General features: G+C 39.2%; 2 protein-coding genes across 3 annotated transcripts in view; one reads left to right on the forward strand and one right to left on the reverse strand.

Annotated features, from left to right (window-relative positions):
- Positions 1–1,513: 1,513 nt before the first annotated feature.
- Positions 1,514–21,259, forward strand: part of LOC136427207 (arrestin domain-containing protein 3-like) — a 65,468-nt gene continuing 45,722 nt past the window's right edge. The window contains exons 1-8 of one of the 2 annotated variants that reach the window (XR_010754382.1): positions 1,514–1,952; positions 4,049–4,133; positions 4,640–4,787; positions 5,414–5,516; positions 6,327–6,583; positions 7,201–7,336; positions 10,119–10,234; positions 10,951–12,260. Coding sequence is in view for 1 of the 2 variants with exons in the window: in XM_066415989.1 (XP_066272086.1) it covers positions 1,688–1,952; positions 4,049–4,133; positions 4,640–4,787; positions 5,414–5,516; positions 6,327–6,583; positions 7,201–7,336; positions 10,119–10,234; positions 10,951–10,968 (1,128 nt within the window). In the remaining variant the exon portion in view is untranslated. Of the gene's footprint in view, positions 1,953–4,048; positions 4,134–4,639; positions 4,788–5,413; positions 5,517–6,326; positions 6,584–7,200; positions 7,337–10,118; positions 10,235–10,950; positions 14,431–21,259 lie in introns of those variants that run through there. The other variant, XM_066415989.1, reaches the window with a different exon arrangement.
- LOC136427209 (uncharacterized) lies at positions 15,035–21,091 on the reverse strand. Its single transcript, XM_066415990.1, has 10 exons — positions 20,838–21,091; positions 20,389–20,495; positions 19,503–19,648; positions 18,378–18,539; positions 17,789–17,919; positions 17,063–17,165; positions 16,440–16,571; positions 16,143–16,228; positions 15,743–15,829; positions 15,035–15,290 (listed from the first exon to the last, which is right to left on the reverse strand). Exons 1-10 carry the CDS (start codon positions 20,855–20,857, stop codon positions 15,194–15,196), a joined length of 1,071 nt encoding a protein of 356 aa, XP_066272087.1. The 5' UTR covers positions 20,858–21,091; the 3' UTR covers positions 15,035–15,193.

Genomic DNA, 21,259 nt, shown 5'->3' on the forward strand with positions numbered 1-21,259 from the left:
GAAGAGCTGGCTTAAAGTTCAACGCTGCACGTCGTGGTGTTAGATAAATACAGGCCTTCTGCTCATCGAGTTATCCTCAATTACAAGATTATCAATCATGTAGCAGGCTATGCAGTCAATGATGGCTTTCCGTATGTTTCTTTCTGGCTTTCTTTATGTTTCTTTGACCTTTCTTTGGTTTACAACTCAGCACGCAAAAAATGAAGAAGAAAAAACTTAGTATAGAAATATTCGTGTTTTTTTTTCACTTGAAAGTTCATCTGTGCTTGACTGCTGGTAGAAGTCATTCTACTGAATCAAGGTTGAACTGTAATCCTTTTTTTTTATCTAAGTAATTCCTTGAGAGTTAGCTCTGTTAAATCTTAAGTGGCAGTGGGGTCGACGCCCTAATGGAATGGGGGTGTTGGACTGATTGCATCGTTTACATGGATTTCAAAAACATGAATGGAGCCTTTTTTAATGCAATTGTGTTCACAAAGGGAACCATGCTCTGTTTGTCAGTTAAACTTTATCTAAGGCCAATAATGATCTATAATCACATCATTTACCGGTATTCTGACTTACCACCCTTGGAGTTTGACGGAGAGAAAGTTGTTTGTCTGGTTCGTTTTCTAACTTATGACGCTGTGATCACGTCATATAGCGCAAACACGCCTCGTCACAATCATGTGCATATGCTGATGATTAATCTCCAAGCAGATCAATAGGTTGCGAAGACCGTATCCAACTGGCAGAAAGAAAATTTAATAAAAACTCCTTCTTCCAGTTGGATACGGTATTTGCAACCCGTTGGGTTTGCTTGGAGACTAGCTGATGATCACATGCCTGCAACGTATTCCAACTATTTATATCATTGTTGTGCAATAAAATCATTCATTCATATTACTGGTTTTACAAGTGAGTCACTTACATGTATAAGGTGTATGTGAAATATGTGAATGCGCCAAGCGACAGTATTTTGCATGGCATTTTTTTCTATGCTTTAATTTGGGCAAGGAGGACTAAAATCAACTCCTTCAAGTCCTTGGTTTGGGATTCCATCTAAAGTTTTTCACGGCGAAAAATCAGATGGAAATCGGGGTCACATTTTTCTGACAAATTTGAAGAAATGTAAATGTTTCACGCGTTTTGGTAGAACCTCCTTATCCATTCTTTTTACATCAAGTGAGTCACCTTTTTATACAAGGCTTATGCGCAAATTACTAATATGCGAATGCTCCAAGTAGCAGTATTTTGTATTGCAAAACTTTGTTCTATTTCTTCAGTTTCATCCGTAGAAAAAATAGGATTTTTTTCAAGCGAAAATTCAGATGGACAATCGGGGTCACATTTTTCTGCCTTAGAATTTTGTGCCACATATTTTCTGACATATTGTAATAAATTCATTTCTTCACGCGCAAATGTTTCACGCGTTTTGATAGAACCTCCTTATCCATTCGTTCTGACATATTTTCGTCAAATCGGATATGTGACCTCACGGCGAACCTCGGTGAGTAAGCAGGCGGCGATTTTCCATGACGTCACTTCCGGTTGCATCGCGGATTGCGGAAGCGAGTTAGTAGTACAAAACAAGTAGCGATGGAAGCGTAGAAATCTCAAGCGATTTTACCGCAGATCCAGAGTCGGCCCGGGGTTTTAGGGCTTACTTTGTGTCTTCTGATGGTAGTAATGTTGCAAAGAGGCTGCAATGGGGCGGCTGAAACTCTTCGAAATCGCCCTGGACGGCGATAAAGCCGTGTACGAACCAACCGAAGTTGTGAGCGGCCATGTTGTTTTGGAACTGCGAGGAGAGATGCGACTTCGCTCGCTGAAGGTGGATATCCGCGGGCTTGCGAAGGTACACTGGACTGAGTCTCGCGGCATGGGCACCGAGACGGGCTCCTACACGCAGCACTTCACCGACGAACTGGAGTACTTCCACATGGAAGAGACGCTGCTGGGAAACGGAACAGGTGACTTCAGCTCACCTATAATTTCATTGTTCTCCAAAACAATGACGTTAACGTCAACCTTGTAACTTCAAGCGTCGAACAAAGAATATTTTTTCCTTCGTCGATAAGCATTCCAGTTTTTCCACTAGCCATTTTGAATGAAATAGTGGATATCAGATTTGTGTTCGTTTAGTCGCCTTGGCTAAATTTGTCCATATGTTTGTAAGGTAACAGGTCAACTCGCCCCAAGTCCAACTCGCCCCAAAAATTTACTACCAACTCGCCCCAAATTGCGGCTTATCAAGATTGGCTTCATATGCATATATCCCACTTCTAAATATTGATTGACATGCTAAGAAAGCCTTGTGACTCTAATTTCAACTTTCTCTTCTCTGGTCGGCATTTAACGCCGATGGATGCAGGAAGCGCCGGCGGGCCATGTTGCATGTCGGCCCGCCGGTTCACCGGGACCTGCGCCCGCTCACTGTAATCTCAAGCATGGCTGACTGCTGGCTCAAGTTATTATTCAAGTTCATGCTCGAAGATGCTTAGTTTCCTAGCACATAGACCTCAGCAGTCTTTTGGATCGCCATGCTTGAGACTAGAGCTAGCGGCCGTGCACGGTGTCATGGCGGGCCGATATGCCGACCGGGTCCGCCAGCGAATACCTATCGCGAGTTCGTTGCCAAAATACGTCAAAAAAGGTAAATTAAAGTCAGAAGGTTTTGTTACTACGTAAAGTAATATTTACAAGTAGGATTCATGCATATAAAACCAGTATAAAACAATTTTGATAAGTTTTAATTTGGGGGCGAGTTGGTAGTAAATAGTTGGGGCGAGTTGGACTTGGGGCGAGTTGACTAGGATTCGTTTGTAATGATCAAACATTACAGTTACAACTTCTAATCCGATACATATGTAAACTACACGCCTTGTTCATTTTGCTAAGAATTCGATTGCATCATACAGGTTTGAATAACGTTACTGTTTCGTCAGAATTCAGCCCTGGACATCTGCCAGAAGCAACAGATCATGATAACATATCACATTTCAATCGTACCTGACATCTCGGCTTTGGTGTGAAAGAAGCCAGATTACAGTAACAACGTACAGTGTGTTCTGTTTGTGTCCCAACATTCCCCAGATTACCATGTTACATGTACCATATGCATGTTATAGATATTTCCTAATCCGATAAATACATTCCGCAAATCCTAGATTTCTTTTCAGTCTGAAACAGATTTTATTTGTTCTCAATTGCAATCTTATGTTGAGGTATTTCACATTTCATATATGTAACTTTTGCACATGTGAAAATTACATATCGTTATACTGGAATAAATAGATTAATACTTGTAGTTATAGGACGTATGACAACGACATACGACAGCGATGTATGATGTAAGGCTCCTTTTTTCCTGGGTGTGAATCGACCCTGCGCGTTGGCAACAGGCATTTTCATGATCATGCAGCCATTTTTATGGCCCATGCGACTTTGTCGAACCAAGGAGGTTTATTACGCACGACTAAGACGTATGGGCCATAAAAATACCTGTTGTGCAACGCGCAGGGCCGATTCACACCTGTGACCCAAGAAAAAATGCGATGTACGTCCAGAAAATTTTCCCAGTGTGTACCGGGTCTTTCTTACCATGGTAGGCAGTGGTAGGGATAATTGCCATCATATGCACTTGTAGATTTGCATAACTATTGTCATTGTTCTTTATATTTTGTTTGAACAATTGAATTTATTTCACTTTCAAGAATGTATTATTAAATCTGAGTATTCTGACCTCTCCCTTGTAGTTGTAGCTTTCTTACCATGGCAGGCAGTGGTAGGGATAATTGCCATAATACACTTCTAGATTTGCATAACTATTGTCATTGTTCATTATACATGTAATTGATTTGTACAATTGAATTCATTTCACTTAAATGTATATTCATGACCTCCTAAGTTAGTATTTGTTAACTTGAGATGGGATCCTTTGAAAAACATCTGCCACGTTCGGCTAATATCTTCAACTTTCATAAATAGATATTATTTCAGCCAGTACCGGATGTTTATCTAATAAAAAAATAAGAAAATAGATAACACGGTTTTTATTCTGATTCAGACTCGGAGTCGGAGGTAGAAGATGACCAGCCATTGCTGACTGCAGGAAGACATCAGTTCTCCTTCAGTTTCCAACTCCCAGACGAGTGAGTGTTACAAATTGTATCTTCAGCAACAACCTGGCCGTCCTTCATTTTATTAGTAGACACAGATTACCCAGAAAATTGTGTATGATGAACATGTGCACTAGGCATATATGGGACAAGTCAATGTCGAACCATTTTTTAGTATTTCTACATCTATGGTTTCTTCTTCTGTACTTCATTCATATGGGCTTTTGGCCACCAGTAGAGGGCTTGACACTTCTAGATCTGCAGATTACAAAAACTGCTTGCGTCACAAGGTGGATTCGTGGTAGATCCTTTCCACCAACATTTGAACACTGTCTAAGAACGGACTTTGCATTGATGTGAATACACTCAAATGAATGTTAGCAGAAATGACTGCGTGATGCTAACACCCAATTGCAATAGTAGAGGTTTTTTTTCAGTTCGCAGAAGAGTAAATGCCCTCTATTCTGTCAGGATACTGATAAGAACAATAAGTGAGTTTTGAAAAAGGTATCCCAGAATGTTGTCGTTTTTATCCTCAGGCGACTCCCAACATCGTTCGAGGGTAAACATGGGAACGTCCGGTACTGGCTGAAGGCAGAGATCGACAGACCCTGGACGTTACCGTCCAAAGTGAAACGCGACTTCACAATCATCGACCACATCGATATTAACGACACATACCACCTGGTGGGTCCAGTTTATTCTTCAGCCTATATTGTACCTCCTGTTGATATTATCTACCATTGACAACATTATGTATAGCCTAGAACCTTCCTGTAGTTTGTACTAGAACATTGTATAGCCTAGAACCTTCCTGTAGTTTGTACTAGATTGATATGAGTATTAGCCATTAGTATTTTGCTGTACATTCTGTCTACCTGTTACAATGGTTGTTTAATAATTGACTTGACTATATAGAGATCGAATTTTGACTAGAACTGGCTAATATGCTTGTAGGTTTCAAACTAAAAACTAATCTTGCAATTCACATTCATGGAATAGAGACAAAAGTGCGAGCAGTCCTTTGGTTAAATTTAAAAGTAGTATATTATTTATTGTGCTTTCATTGGTGAAAAATACGTGTATGTTGGCTTTTCAGCCATTACCTGAGGTTATACTGGGTATCAAAAATAGATTGATGGGTTAATCGTAAAGGAAATTAGAATTTTAAGAAGAATGGAAATATTGAACTAATAAGCTTAACAACAATTGTTGGGTGACCAGTTGTGTCAGAGATCTGTATAGCCACCTGTATAATGATACTGACAGACGCTGACATTATTCAAATTCTCATAAATGATTGTTGTTTTCAGACACCTACAGGTGGAAGCAGGGAGAAGACGTTGTGTTGCTGGCTGTGCACATCTGGACCTGTCAGTCTGAGTGCAAGAACAGACAGGCGAGGGTACTGCCCAGGTAAGATTAGCACCAGCTTGTGTGCATGCTTACTGACTGACAGGCTGTTCAGTGTAATATAACCAGCTCCTGCCATGCCAAATGCCTGCAAAGCTGGTGTGTTGATGTACAAAATGACTAATAACCTTGTGGATGTACCGACTGATAAGTATCTGATACCAGCTCAGAAAGGGACGAGAAATAGTCGTGCCTTTAAATACCAGATTTATCAGCCAAGGATTGATGTGTTCGAAAATTCATATTTTCCGAGAACCATAGTAGAATGGAACTCATTGTCATCAAGTACTGTAGGAGCATCTTCACTAAATAGCTTTAAAGAACGGTTGCATTCAGAATTGTGCAAAGACAGACGTAGGGACAAAAGGGACCTTCCTTTACTGTAAATAAGCATGGCTACTGATAATTGCAACTTTGGGGTTGAGAAATTGGGCTTTTCTCCAGTTCTTCCCTTTAGTTACTGACGAAAGACAGCAGATGCTGTCTGAAATGTCTGACTTTCAAAATCATATCCAGTTACTTGAGTAACGGTACACATGTTTTTTGGCATATCTTATTACCTGAATGTCTAACCTTTATTGACATAATTGGCCTTTTGAATGTTTTTTTTAAATATATGCTCTACTAGAAAGTACATGTACATGAATTGCTTGTGAGGTGAAAAAATTAGCTAAGGGGAAAATGATAATCAAATATTGCTGTACAGTTTTCATACAGCATGGCTTCTTGAAAATTATAGTGTGATTTCTGAATATGAAGGCATCTGCTAGTAATGATCTTTTAGCTATAAAAGTTTATATTGTTTTTTTACAGGTGAATCCATTGCAATATCGGCAGAATTTGAGAACCACTCCTCACGACGGATGATTCCCAAAGCGGCGCTGTACCAGACGCAGTGTTACAGAGCGGGCGGAAAGACGCGAACGGTACGAGAGAACGTGGCGCACATGAAGGGCGAGGCCCTGTCTGCAGGGGACACTGTACAGTGGGACAACAGACTACTGCCTGTTCCTGCCCTCACACCCTCTATCATCAGCTGTAGTATCATCACTGTGGAATATTCACTCATGGTGAGTTACAACTAGTAGGATCTATGGCAATCTCCAGAGCTTAAAAGAAACCCATTGGCAAGCAATATTAGGGCCTGAAAAAAGGATTTTGAAAGTCAATTTATTTAGTCATTTTAAATCATTTCTATACATGATTTGTTCAAACAATACTATCACAATGTACAGCAACGTCCATTTTGCAAAAATATGATGTCGCTGTGATGTGAGAACTCACTGAAAATCGTCACAGGTTTTTTTTGTAGCCTCGCGAAACTAAGGGGATCATTGTACTGCTCGTTTTTACACAGTTTTAAAAATGCTTAAAGTTATCACGCAAATATGCTAAACAGTGTTAGTAAATGTCACTACCATAATCATTTTTATTTCCATGTTGTGGGCCCTAATATTACTTTGGTTGTCTTTAAGTACTAGTGTTTGAGTTTTTAAAAGCTAGTAATAGAAGTAATAGTTTGATAGTTTTTTAACCTGATTAAACTATTCGGGGGAAAGCTATGATGCTTTTCATTGAAAGAGTTAGTGGTTCTTAATACACCCTATAGACTTAACACCTGAGTTGGTCTCATTTAAAAGAAAACCATGGAATTCTGATGTCTTTTTTGTCTTCTTGTTTCCTTCAGGTGTTCCTGGATATTCCAGGTGGGATGAACCTGATCTTGCACCTGCCCATCGTCATAGGAACGGTACCTCTGAGCAGACAACCCTACCCCATGCACCTGTACCCCATGGCCGGCATCTCAACACCTTTTGCTGATGGTGAGACACAGAACTTCACACGCACAATCTGTTTTAGTGTCTTAAAATGTCTAACACAAATGATTGCATAGTACATCATAGCCCTAGGCCCCTAGCCCATCCACCTTTAACCCATAGCTGGCATCTCAACTCCATTTGCTGATAGTTAGACATACAACTTCACACTCACTGTTTATAAAGTCTTAAAATATCGAACATAAATTGTGTGATACATGACAGACCTGCCCTATCTACCTGTACACATGGCTGGTATTTGCTGATGGTGAAAATATAAGGGGTAGAAGTGGACATGAAAATAAACTAGAAAGAGGAAAAGAAGAGAAAATAAAAGCTATCTGTAGCACCATTCACTAATGATGAGAAAAATTGATACACATGGAAATGGGAAAACTGTGGAAAGAAACTAAGCAAGAAAAAGAGAAAGAAAAAAGGCAAAACTTTCAAAAGCAACACACAGTAACTTCAACACTGTGGAGACCTTCTTGAAAAGTTTAAAAGAAAGGGAGAAAATTTAAGAAGAAAATGTTAAAGTAGAGCACTTTATTAAATGACTCCAAAGGATACCCATTTATGATGTGTGAACTTAACCTTCTCCCTGCTGCCTAACTCTGTAACCAATAGAAAATAGGGTGCCAAACGGCTACTTCAGTGTGCTAAAGGTTTATATGAAATTCTGATCATGGACTTACGGAAACATGACCAGGTGGCATGTTACACAACAGTCTGGAACATCTGGGCTTTAGCTCCAGGCTGTGTTGACTTTTCTTTGTTCTCATGTTTGATTATACAAGCATTGCAGGCATAAGCTGTTAATTCCACTCCAGCAAATTTACATCCTAGGTGAATCATGTAGACATACATGTCACTTGTAAAAGGTACTGTAAAGTTGTTTATTTTTGCTGGGCTTAATTTTGCAGTAGGAGGAGAAAGAAGGTTTTCACAGTTTTTAATCTTTAGCACTCGGAAGTAGCTGTTTGGCACCCGATTCCCTATTGGTTACAGAGTTAGGCAGCAGGGAGAAGGTTAAGTTCACAGTAGAAACAATTCTGTAGTACAGTACTTCACACATACAGTAATTCTTTTTTCTTTCACTGCAACTTTGTGTTCTAGAGCTGTGTACCGGTACACTGTACCAATGCAGTACCGGGTACAATCAATTAGGTACAGGTCCAAAGTACCTGAACCTGCTGTATCGGTATTGGACCTGACTCAGGGGATGGCCACTTTGACAGATAAAATTACTATGAAATTACTGTCGCAGTGCTCTAAAGCCACTCTAAAGCACAGAAAACACATTTGCATGGCTGGAGTCAAATTTTCATCTGTGTTTTCATAAAAATAATACCTAGCACAATCAAATATCATGTTTTTACCAGTTCAAACATGCTTTTGTCCTTATTGAAAATCTAGCATTTTCCGAACAAGTAGTTTAGGTACAGGTTCAGGTCCGGAAAATTTGTTTAGGTACACAGCTCTACCGTGAACTTATCATCACCGTGAAAAAACCTGTTGTAAACATGTACTATGATTCCTTCACACATCAGTTCTGTAAATCACTTGCCACCACCGTGAAGTTGAAGTTCATTTTCCTTACACCGTGAAATTTTGCTACGGGGAAAATAAAGTGAATTACAGTATTGGTGTAATGATGTAGCGGTAAGAGGTCACCACGAAAATAGAACTACCGCAAACATTTCAAGATTTGCAGTATGCATGACCTGACCAGAATGAATGGTATGAGAAGCAATGACCTCTGCAAATATGCTAATGTTTTCACCAGGATTTGTGATTAGGTTTGCAGGCTTGCATGTAGCCAGAAAATGTGAAAATGTAGAATGGATCAGGCTGTCTCCAAGACCTGTCCTTATGTCTCAGGATGGAACTTTGCTTGTTGGGACAGGAAAAAATTCACCTCATCTGTCCCAAAATCTGAACTTCATGACATGGTTTGATGAAAATGTCAGCTTAAAATCACAAATCTAACAACGAAAATTAACAATGTGTGCTCCCAAACATGAGCGGGACAGAAAACAATTTAAAGCTGGAGACAACCCTGGAATAGATGTTTATCATTTTGTCAGTGTAGCAAATATTTGGTCAGTCATGATTTATTTCCTAGATTAAGGACAGACTACCAGCTAAGCCATCCATTGAAAATACATGACCCATTTCTCGGACAAAAACAAACCCAGATGTTGGTTTGTAGAGCCTTTGGAACAAATTGTAATTCATGGACATGACAGAATGTTTGCTTCTTCTGTATTGAGGATGTGTTATATTATATTTTCCCTCTTACCCCCTCCTAGATGTTAGGGTGTTTTATCGATGTTAAAGACATATTCTGTATTTTTTCTCTCAATACCTCCTTGTTATTTTGAGTGTCTTATCCAGTGTTATTTAACTTATATTATGTATTTTCCGTCTCATAAATGTAGCTCACCCCCTCCTAGTTGAGTGTTTTATCAGACTCATCTTCAAAGCCACATTCAACAGTCCACAATCTTTGTCGGACGAAAAAAGAACGCAGGTAGAAGTAGTTCAAACATGAGAGGCAGTAAGTTATCAGCCATTCCAAAGATACAACTATTAATTAAATGTAGTTGTATCTTTGGAATGGCTGTAAATATAAACTCAGAAAAGGGAGGAATAGCATTCTACATCCAAAATCATAATATTATTTCCAACTATCTAACTTGGGGTTTAGGTCCAGCATATACTGTACGTACTACTAGTATGTGATCTGGTGTGGAAGATTTACATGTATTCTGTATTTCCCTCCCAGCCCCTCCCAGTTACGATGAGTGTATGGCTGGCCGGCCCTCTCCTGACATCCCTGTGGCGGCCCCACCAGGCAGAGTCACCCCCAACCCTGGGGAACCTCCTCCAAACTACTCACAGGTAAACTAGCTTTTACTTTACAATTGTATTTCACTGGACCCGCAGCACGTTGACGACCTCACTGCGACCTACATTGGATTTATATCACCTTTGACCTAATAATATCATGCAAAATGTATAGGTGTCACTAAAAAGACAACAAAACACACAAACCATAAATCTAAAGACTTTGTTTTTTAACGAAGAAATTTGTTGTGCATTTTGTCAAATTTCTTGTGAAACCACGCAACTGCATAGATTCTCAGAAGAGTTATTCCTCTCTTTCATGAAAGTCAATGAGGTTTGTAAGTTTGGTTTCATTTTAAAGACACACTATCAGTGGTTCCTATGTAAGGATGTTCATTTCATACAGTCAAGACCAATGTTGGCTGATAGACAGTAGCTTATTAACTTAATTTTAACAAGTTGGAATTTTTTGCTTTTAGACGGACAGGGACGACGTGCACTGCACTCAAGTTTTTATAACTTATATCAACTGTACAGAGAACAATAACCCATTTTTACCCCTGGGTGGAGCGAGGAAAGTCATGTCAAGTGTCTTTCCCAAGGCCACAACATCGATGGCATCAGGGGATTCGAACCCAGGACCGCTCGGTTCTGGGTTGAACACCCTGCCGTTAAACCACACAACCTTCATTGGAAGTTGGATTTACACATTCAACAATATGCATTGAAGCAATGTGTGAAAGCTTGTCTTGTTCATCTGTTTGCTTCAGGTGGAAGCTGCATCCTAAGAAAGACCAGGTCGGCTGTTTTAGACATGAACGTCTTTCATAGAAGTGGAGATGGGGGTGGCAAACACACACATGTATGCCTTGGAGAAGTCAGGCGCTCATTACAATCATCCGTCAACAGCAGCATTTTATAACGTTGCAGAATGGTGGTGAAGTGTTGCTTTGGTTGTGCTTTGTTTAACACCATTGTGGCTTTTATCAAATTGAATCTGTAAAATTATTATTATAATATTACATGCAATTGTATACACGCAATACTTCAGCTTATCAATACGAATTACCCACCTGTGAATAGTTTCGTCAGGTTGGTAAGTCACTGGATAACAGTGTTCTTTGAATGTACACAACCAAGTGTTTTATTCAAGATGCCGTTTTGGTAACCGTCTGTGACTTTCTTCTGGGCAATACTGTTTGGATCTTTTTCCGAATGCAGCTACATGTGTAGGTGTCACTGATATTAGATGCAGTCCCAAAAGTAAAGTCAGTTATTACTGTAAATGCATTTAAGTTCGCGTGGTTTTTATTTCGCGCTAAGGGAAAATGGAGTGTTCGCGGTGTTTTTAAGTTTGTGGCATCACATACTGCTACAGTATTGGACAAAAATGTCCACAGTGGTTTTAAGATCGTGGTGAAATGGTCACCACAAAAACCGCAAACATAAAACCACAGTGAATAATTCTGTATTAACAGTATTGCCCTGAGGAAGGTGACAGGCAGCCACCAAAATGTCGGCTTGATTAAAACACTTGGTTGTGTACAAAGAAATTCGTTGCTCGCTCTCCTCTTATTGGTCAGCTCAACTTATGTCACCATGGGAACTTTATGGTAATATTATGCAAATAGGGAAGATCCCTAGGCTTTGTTGTTTGTGGGCTTGTTGTGAGATCGCCAAAATCTTGAGCATGCAATTATTGATATTCATAGAATTTCCTTTGTTACATTCCATGTGACCATGGATGTATTTTAGGCACAAAATAAGGTTTTCTGGACTTCATTTAGCTTTAAGCTCCAGCTAGATGGGACAGCCTTAATCTATACTACAAATTAATGACTTTTGTAGGTAGTACAGTTTCTCAAGTGTAAACTTAAAAATATTTTTGCTTACTACTAAACTGCCTGTTGTAATTACTTTCCAAGGAAACTACATGTAGTTAGTGGTTTATGATTAATAAGTGTTTGTTTCTTTGTTCGTGCAAAGGCTTATGTTTTTGTTTTGAATTGTTTGTTAACAGTAATTATGGTTTTTGCTTGAAAAAAAAGTTGGTAAAATTCATTCTGATGCAGGATTGAAGGTTAGTGTGATTTCCAACACAAGAAAAAGTCTGGCTTACCAGAATTTTTGACTTAACAACCACCAGTGCTGTACTGTCAAAAATTTGTGTAGCTCCGACCTTTTCTTGTGTTGGAAATCACTGTAAAATCCTGCTGCAGAATATGGTTTTAAGTATCTAAGGCTCCTTCATTGCAGACAACAGCTTATTTCCCCAGCTACAGTCCCTGCAGCAAATTGAGCTTTAAAAGCTTTGTGAATGATCTCTGACTTGAGCTGAGTTTTTAAAATTTAATGCTGTAAGATGCCAGGGTATTTATTCTAGTTGAACTTGTGGCAAAACTTGACAGAAACAAATGGTGTGTTTCTGTACAGCCTGAAAGGCCAGGATTTTAGCAAAAAGAGGGGGGATCCGTAGAAAAAGAAAGTGGTTAGTGTTTGTCCTGAAATTTTTCATTTCCTCCATAACTTTATATACGAATAATTGACCTGATGATTTTTATAATCAAAATGAGGTCATACTACAGAGGCTAATTTTCTACTGAAGTCTTGCCTCCTCAATTAATTACGTCATAGGAATCAACCAATGGAAATTTAGACTCTTAGGAACAGAGACAAAACCAGGACTAACATATTAATGTTGGTAGCCATCTACCAACATGTGTCATTTAGTATATGAATCTCACATTTTATAGCAAGTGAATCTCAAATTTTATAACAGCCTCAGCATTTATTTGGTGATTGACATAATGTAAGCTAAACATCTTGATGTAATAAGCTGATTATTAATTACCATATACCATCACTGTTGACAATGTAAGGTATTCAAGCCTTAGGGTATTTATATGATTTATTGTACAGTATGTTATCATTATAGTGGTGCTGGTTGCAACATTGACACAACAAGCCATAATTTATCCTTGTAAAAGGTACTCAATTACATAGTCTTAAGCTTGGGTAAGATTTTCCACATCATCTATAGCAAAATGTGTGAATTTGCACAAGTCACTAATTTTTTAATTATCCAGGAGTACATCCTTATCCAAGATTTTGGGAACATTGAAACAAATGTACACTTACAATAAGCAGAATAATGCATATTCAGGTTAACCAACCATTGCATAATCACATGTACATACTACTACATTTTCATTTAATGGGGATAATGCATCTGCTGTAAAAGGTATTTGTCACCCTCCCGAGCAGGCCCAATATGCTCCGTACGTTACCTCCCATACCGGCCCTACCATTTCAAGCCTGTAAAATCGCTTCTGGCGACGTCACCAACACTCTCTCATGCATGATTAATGAGCCACCCTTATTTGGTACAAACAGCCATTATTTTGTCCTGAACCCAAAGTAACGATGTAAGACGTAACCTGATTGGTTGATAGCTTCCCAACGTCCTTTGCAGTTTTGCTCTAAATGAGCTTTTGCAAACCCTCTGATTGGCTGATAGCTAAATTGGTGGTGATGTCGCCAGAAGCGATTTTATAGGCTTGAAATGGCAGGGCCAGTATTTGTTTGACTAAGAGCATATTAGATATTTTCCCTTAAAGACAGTACAGGAAGACTCACAGTTGCATGGATATGAATTTTGAAACAAATAATTCGAATCAAAAACATTGCACAAGAATGCTGGCAGAAAAATAGTGTTTACAAAAAGAATATGCGCTAAGAAAGAATTGTTTGACGCTAATACCTTCGAGTAATCTTTCCACCTTTGATCCTTCCTGTACCTATCATAAAATTATGCAATTCACACTTTCAGTTAAGTTTAGAATGACTTTTATAAAGTTTGATCATCTACTATATTTCCTGAGTTTCCTTCTTACATCACATGATATGCAAATTGCACATTGCCATCTTCAGCAGCAAATGGAACAAAAGAGCAGCTTCTTTATCAACTTTGATTTAAATATGTTCTACTGTGCATGTCCTGGTAAATGCAGGAATTTCGTTTTTCATACAATGATATATAAAGTAACAAAGATGTGTGAATCTTTCTTCGGTGAACATGTTATCGTTATGTATGTGTAAATATTTATGTCAAGATTCAACTGAAATGACAACATGATAAAGAAGCGGATTGCTGTGTGACATGCAGTAGTCTTTGTAGCATTTGTACTGTGGACCACGACAAGGGAACAGAGCTTTGTCCATCAATAAATTTTTCTAGTGTCTGCTTTGAATTGATCTCTTGTTCTTCCTTTACCTTTATCTAATGAAAACTAGTTGGTAACTGAAACCTATACTCATCTGGAAATAAGCCCATTCGTAGATTCAAGTACGCATGTGCAGTGTTAAAGATGAAGGCTCCTGAGGCGTAAACAAAACCCGTCTGGGCCTTGTTATGCAAATCAAGACAATGTTGAGACGAGAACTGTTTACATTAGCCAGGAGCCCTCACATTTGACACTGCACATGCATACTCGAATCTACGAATGGGCTTATAAAACATTCCAGAAAAAAGAAAGATATAAACAACTACATGTGTACATGTACTGTGTCAGAATTCCCTTTACCTGTCATTGCCTGAGATTTCAGTAGAACTTACTATCCAAGACATTTTTGTGTGATGGTTGTGTAACTTGAAGAACTAGGGCTCTAAGAGAAATGGGGTAACATTTAATGTGAATCAGATTCAAAAGGAGCTGAAAGATTAAATGGTCACTCTGAGATTTTAAAGTAGAGAAACATAAAGGCCAATGCAAAAGATCGCTGGAGATATTATAATGTCTTAACAAAATAATAATAGTCAAAACTTACCATTAAGGGGGCCAATAAAAGCTGGTCTAGTGGACAGGTGGACACTATAGTATAGACAGCATTCTTAATGCTTGTGTCAATGGGAAAAATTATCTAAGGGACCACCAAAAAGTGGTCACTTTGGTCCTTATATAGAGGTCACTACATGTAGTACAGGTTTGGCTAGGAAGAAAGTAGTGCAGTTTTCTATCCCAGTGTTCCAGTGCCAGTCCCCTGCTTCATTTTGTGGTAGTTGTCCACCTCTACCCCCTCCCACGTCTTGTTGTTCAGAGGTTTGAAGTACCTAAACAATTCAAGATATAACTTTACATCATACACTTCATTATACATTCTTATTATAATAACTTTATTGCAAGTTAATGCCCAAAGGCAAGTACATGGAGGTACATGAAAATATTACATGAAATTATCAGTACACACAAGTATGGTCTAAACCAAGTGAGAAATTGAAAATAGTATATTACATAATATTCTGTAAGATTAATATTCTTTTATTGGATCCTTTATTGGATTGAGTCAATCTTTTTATATGTTGGCGCATTTTAGCCATAGAATCTGTTTGCACATCAAAATTTACATAAATGTAAGATAAAAGTTGTGGATCTTGAAAAGTGTTGGGTATCTTATGTTCAAAACCTGTAATTTGGCCCTTCAAATTCTGTTTTAGGGCATAGAAAACGATTATACTCTATTTACAACTTTAAAACTGTGCACCATCATAAAACAAAATTGTACCTTTCACAGATGTATACAAGTGTCTCCTTCTCTTCGGAAGTAAGTTCCTCATACACAGCTCTCAGATTTCTGTCCAAGTTTGCTTGACTAGAGAAAGAATAGAGACATACCTTTGTGGGGCACACTATTTTATATTTCAAATGTTCAATGTACTAGTATGTTATGCTATGGTATCAATTCATTTACACAGGTGTTGTATGTAGCTCCATTCATGCTTTGAGTTGCAAAATCAGTAATTTTGCTAAACCAAGACATTAACATTATCTCGCAAAAATCGATTACATGGATATTGCAATGACTGGATGATGGTTCAGTAATCAAGGTGCATTGCATCATCAGCTTAACTGAAAAATTTATCTTAAGTATTACACTTTGAGTTCAGCTGATGAAGATGACTTACCTGGCAGTACTGACAAGTGTTGTGGGGACTCCTGGCTGATTCAGGGTGAAGTGCATCGCTAGCCTGGAAATGTCAGCACCTTTGCTCTGAAAGGGGATAAAGAATCACAGTGAACAAATATCAAATCCATGCTTAATATATAAAAAGTCCACAAATTTGCCTCCATTACCATTGGTACTACATCTTCCTTGTAAATGAATTTTCAAACAAATACACGTAGGTTCATCAATGGCAAAGTTCGGTATGTGTATGGTGAAAACGGCCTCAGAATGCACTAAATTTTTTCAGTTACTGTACCTTGCAGTACTCTGCTGCCAGCCTAGAGGCTTCCTTGATGTCCTGAGTGGCTGGGTGCCAGGCTGGAGGCCCGCGGTGTGACAGCAGGCCCATGGAGATGGGGGAGGCATTGATGACACCTATTCCTTTCTCCTGCATGGTCAAACAGGTGGTTAAGTTGATAAACTTGAAAGTAAACATTGAGTCATTTTATTTAGGTGTCATCATCACATTCAAACGGTGGTAAAAGAATTCCAGGTCGTTTTTGGACCTTAGTAGAGCTTAAAAATTAGTCTCTAAAAGACACATTTTTTTTACTCAATGTGACACTGTATACTGTTACATAACAGTATACCATAGGACAGTTTATGCTAGGGTCACATTTTCAAACCGGCGCCAGAACAGGCTGTTTTCAGGAATGAAAAATAAAAGTGTACAAAGTATGTATATCAAGAAATATACACAAATTATGCTCATGACTAGTTCTTTTTATGATTTGTGTGCTTTGTTGTCTTTTAATTCACACCTTTCGTTCCCGCAAACTGCCAGGGCAGGCATCGGTTTGGAAATATAACCCTGGCATGATTAGATGTATGAAACAGATTCTACAGCTTTTATCATACAGAATACCCAAATGACCTTACATGGAAGTATGGCAGCTCGTCCTGTAAGGAGTTGTCATTCATGGAGCCGTGACAGTAGGTCAGGATGGTGTCGATCTTCACTGGACTCCGCTCTATCACTTTCCTACATGGGAGCCATACAAAACAGGCAATCATGCAAATGTTCATGAAGTTGTTGCAAGCTTAGGGCATGAAAGAACAATGCAGTTAGCTACAACATTCGTTTTTCCACAAGTCATCAAGTACATGTAATATGTAGTAACAATACTTGCTGTCATCAACAAGTTATCTATGATTAAAGTCTTATCTTTCAACATACCTTACTGATTGTCTTCAAATAGAGGCCAGTGGTAAAGTGAATATGGATGACTGAATGAATGAATGAATGGATGCACAAATGAAAAAAAATGAATCGACAAATACTAAACAGAAGTTTTCGAAAAAACATAAAGATATTGGACTTGGTTGACATTACCTCTGTAAAAGTCTACGGGCTCAGATTGAATTTGAAGAAATCACAAACTTTTTTCAACCCTTAGTTCTGATCCTTGTAAAACCCAAAATGTCAGGGTCCAATGAACAATTATGAAACTGTCTGGACTCTCCAATGTAGTTCAAATGGGTACAGTTTGGCTGCTTTAACTTATTTGCTCCCAGTCACTATTACACACACAATACAAAATCAATACATATCATAATGGATGATGTAACAGGTACACATTAGAGCTCTGTTTCATCACAGCCCACCTGAAGTTGCCCAGTGGGTATCCAGTGATGCCGATGAACTTGGCCTTGCCCGAGTCCTTGACCTTCTGCAGGGCTGGGAGAGTCTCATTCACCACAATGTCCAGACTGGAGGCAAACTCCATGTCATGCACCTGAGGGGGTCAAGTTCAAGGATTTACATGGTAACCCAGGCCACTGGCACTGTCTCTCAATATCAATGTATTCTGTGACAGATGTTACGATTTACAGATTTACTTTCTAGACTTGTATGTGTTGTATTTGTTTTGTTAGGACTACAGTCCCAGTGTACACAAAGTTTGAAATGGCCAAGGTAGTATTAAGCTTGCGGGCAGTAATAAAAAACCATTATTAGTAAAAAACCAGTATGTATTTGCAGCTTTCTCTTATATTTTCAAAAAGAATTAGTAAATTTCAAACATCACCTTCTTTGCATTCTTTTCAAAAACTGACAAGAGCTATACTTTCTTAATGTTGTCTTGGCAACACATGATTCTATCTTAACTTAAAAAAGAACTTACAAAGACCAGATAGTATTTGAGCCTTCATCTGGTCTTGATTAGGTTTGTATCAAGTCAGATGTTAAAATTACCTGTATGATGTCCACATATGACAGTCCCAGCCTGGCAAGACTCTCGTCCACACTCCTGAGGGTCCTCTCGGCGCTGAAGTCAAACATCTTGTGCACGTCTGCCTCGTACCTGCACACCTTGGTGGACAGGTAGTACGCCTGGCGGGGGACCCCCTGCAGGGCCTGGGGAAGGAGAAGTAAAAAAACTTAAACTTTTAAGGTATAAGTCCCATAGCCGTAGTGGAAGTAGGTAAGAGGGTTTGGGCTCTGCCTGGATAACAATGTTATCTATGACTATATATATGAGGATATTGGAAGGCAGAGCCCAAACCCTCTACAGTTCCACCACCTTGTACCTCCCCAACCAGAGTCAGGTACCCATTTTTACACCTGGGTGGAGAAAGGAAATCCGTGTAGTGATTTGCGCAAGGGCACAATATTGACGGCATGTCAGGGGAGTCGAACCCATGACCTCTGGGTTCTGAGCCAAACACCCTTAACGTTACGGAAACATGATGCCACAAGGAGACGTACGACTTGTAATGAGCCAAGAGATTAAGGGAAAACCTGTGACCTTCATGTACATTTGTACTGACTGTACACAAATGAAACTTCAAAAAGGCCTCACTAAGTAAGACTGCCAACTTGAGGCAATTTAGATAAATATGTAGCAAGTTTAGGGCTGGGATTTCTTCTGTCTATTGATGACTCCTTCCTTGCAGTGGTTATCAATTTTCAAGCTGAAATTTAGAATCTGAATCACTCAATCACCTGATCATGATTTAGTCCGTTTGTGTGTTCCCTCACCTCCAAGAAAAGAAGTATCATTCTAGAAAAAATGTCAGCCTGTTCCTATAGCTTAGGCCACACCAATTTAATTTCTTGGTTAACGGATTTTTATTTTCAAAAAAAATTTAGAAAAAAAAAATCATGAAAACTTTCATGATTTTTTTTTTTCTAAAATTTTTTGGGGAAAATAAAAATCTGTTAACCAAGAAATCAAATTGGTGTGGCCTTACATACATGTATAACTCTGCAGGCCTGTTCAACTGACTGGCCTCCGGGAGGTAGCAAATCAGCCTCTGACAGCGAGAGAAAACATCTTTTGTTCTGATAATATATAATACAACTAGTTTGGACACTCACCTTGCCGAGAACAGTTTCAGACTTGCCGTGCCCGTACCAGGGCGCGGTGTCGATGTAGTTAATGCCGTTCTTCAGGGCCTTGTGGACAACCTGGATGGACTCTGCCTCGTCTGTCTCACGGAACACACTGCCCAGGGATGATGCTCCTAGAATACGAGTACAAGTAGTATACAAATATCAACATTTAACGGACGTCAAATTTGCTGGATTTGTACATCGTTAAATGCAATAAACCACAATTGTAAAGTCAACTTCTAATTTCAATTATTGCAGGAGACCCCTCTCCAAAGTCCGGTGCATTGGGTATCATAAGGCAAGGCTAAAATCATGTAACGTTACAGAACATTATGTTATAAGATTTACAGAAATGTTTTACCGCCCCACTCATTTTTGTCCAAGGCACCGAAGGAGTCAATCAACTTCTCGTACACTGTAGCTGGTTTTCTCACATACAAATGTATTGTGAATCTTGACAAACAAATGTTCGCTGCAGTGAGTGATTTAATTCTTGCAACTTGCTTGCAATGAAGTCTCCATCGCAAAAGTGATTCGAACTTGCCTATGTGAAAATGAATCCGCCCGGGACGGTCCGGACCGGTTCGGAAGCAGTCCAGACCGCACACCCACGCCCACCCAACAGCTTCATCAATAAGTTACATGTACATAAACGCCTTGCTTTTTTAAAGTCAGCAAAGAGGTAATCTATCTATTATTTTGATAGAACCTCCTTGCTTTAGACTAAGGTTCACTGAAAAGCCCCCGGGATTTTCCACAAAAAAATAAACGCACCGTCCAAAATAAGAACGTACTGAGTGGATTTTGAGGCTGAAAAAAGTAAACGTACCCAGTCCGGTAATTCGGGAGATGAGAGTAGATAAAGACTTACCAAAGCTGAGTTGTGACACAGTGAGACCTGTGTTCCCCAGGACGGCATACTTCATCCTCCCCACGGCCTCCACATCATGGAACCCCTCCACATAGGTCGGGAGAAGTCTGCAACAAATTATGGAGGATAACATCTTCAAATGATGCTTGTATTTATACTAGAACTAACGTTCAATACTAAGACAATAGTACAGAAAAGTTTTCGTAAATTAGGTCATTTGACAATGTTGTTCATTCATTCATTCTCTTATGACAGAAATAGTCATATCTATTGACCTATTTCTGGGGCAGGTTTGGGACATCATTATTATCAAGATTGCTGTGTCATTCTGATAGTAACATACTACGGTTTCCCTGGAAGTCGCCACGCCCCCTTTATCATATATCATGTCAGTAAATCTCAGCGCCACTATTATAAAGAAATGTATTTGCAGTGAAAAATGGACATACCTGCCATCCGTAGCAGCCATTATAGTATCTCTGTGGTTTGTGAAAACCCGGGTCTGCAACTCTGCAACTACCAGGTCTTGACGCGATGAGGTTGGGTGGTAAGTAAACGTTACTTCCGGGTTTGTAGCTCAAGCGTTACGAACGCTGGTCATCTGTTTGCACTGGTAAGAGACACTCCCACTGCAAGGCGTTCAACGTTGCGCTGTATCAAAGTGACGAAGTCCTAAGTTCAGGTTTCTTTGTGTTTATATAATAGCATACCAGTACATGTGGACGGACTTGCAGGACCGGCTACACGTGAATAGTAGATCTCACACCGACGTTTTCTGGTGGATCTCCCACCAGCGTTTGAGATGGAATAGTCCATTTGTTTGGTGGGTGTGAAACATTAAGGTGTCAAGAAAAGTCTACTCTTCATGCAC

The sequence above is a fragment of the Branchiostoma lanceolatum genome, chromosome 2 (assembly GCF_035083965.1).
Source record: "Branchiostoma lanceolatum isolate klBraLanc5 chromosome 2, klBraLanc5.hap2, whole genome shotgun sequence".
Lineage (NCBI taxonomy): Eukaryota > Metazoa > Chordata > Leptocardii > Amphioxiformes > Branchiostomatidae > Branchiostoma > Branchiostoma lanceolatum.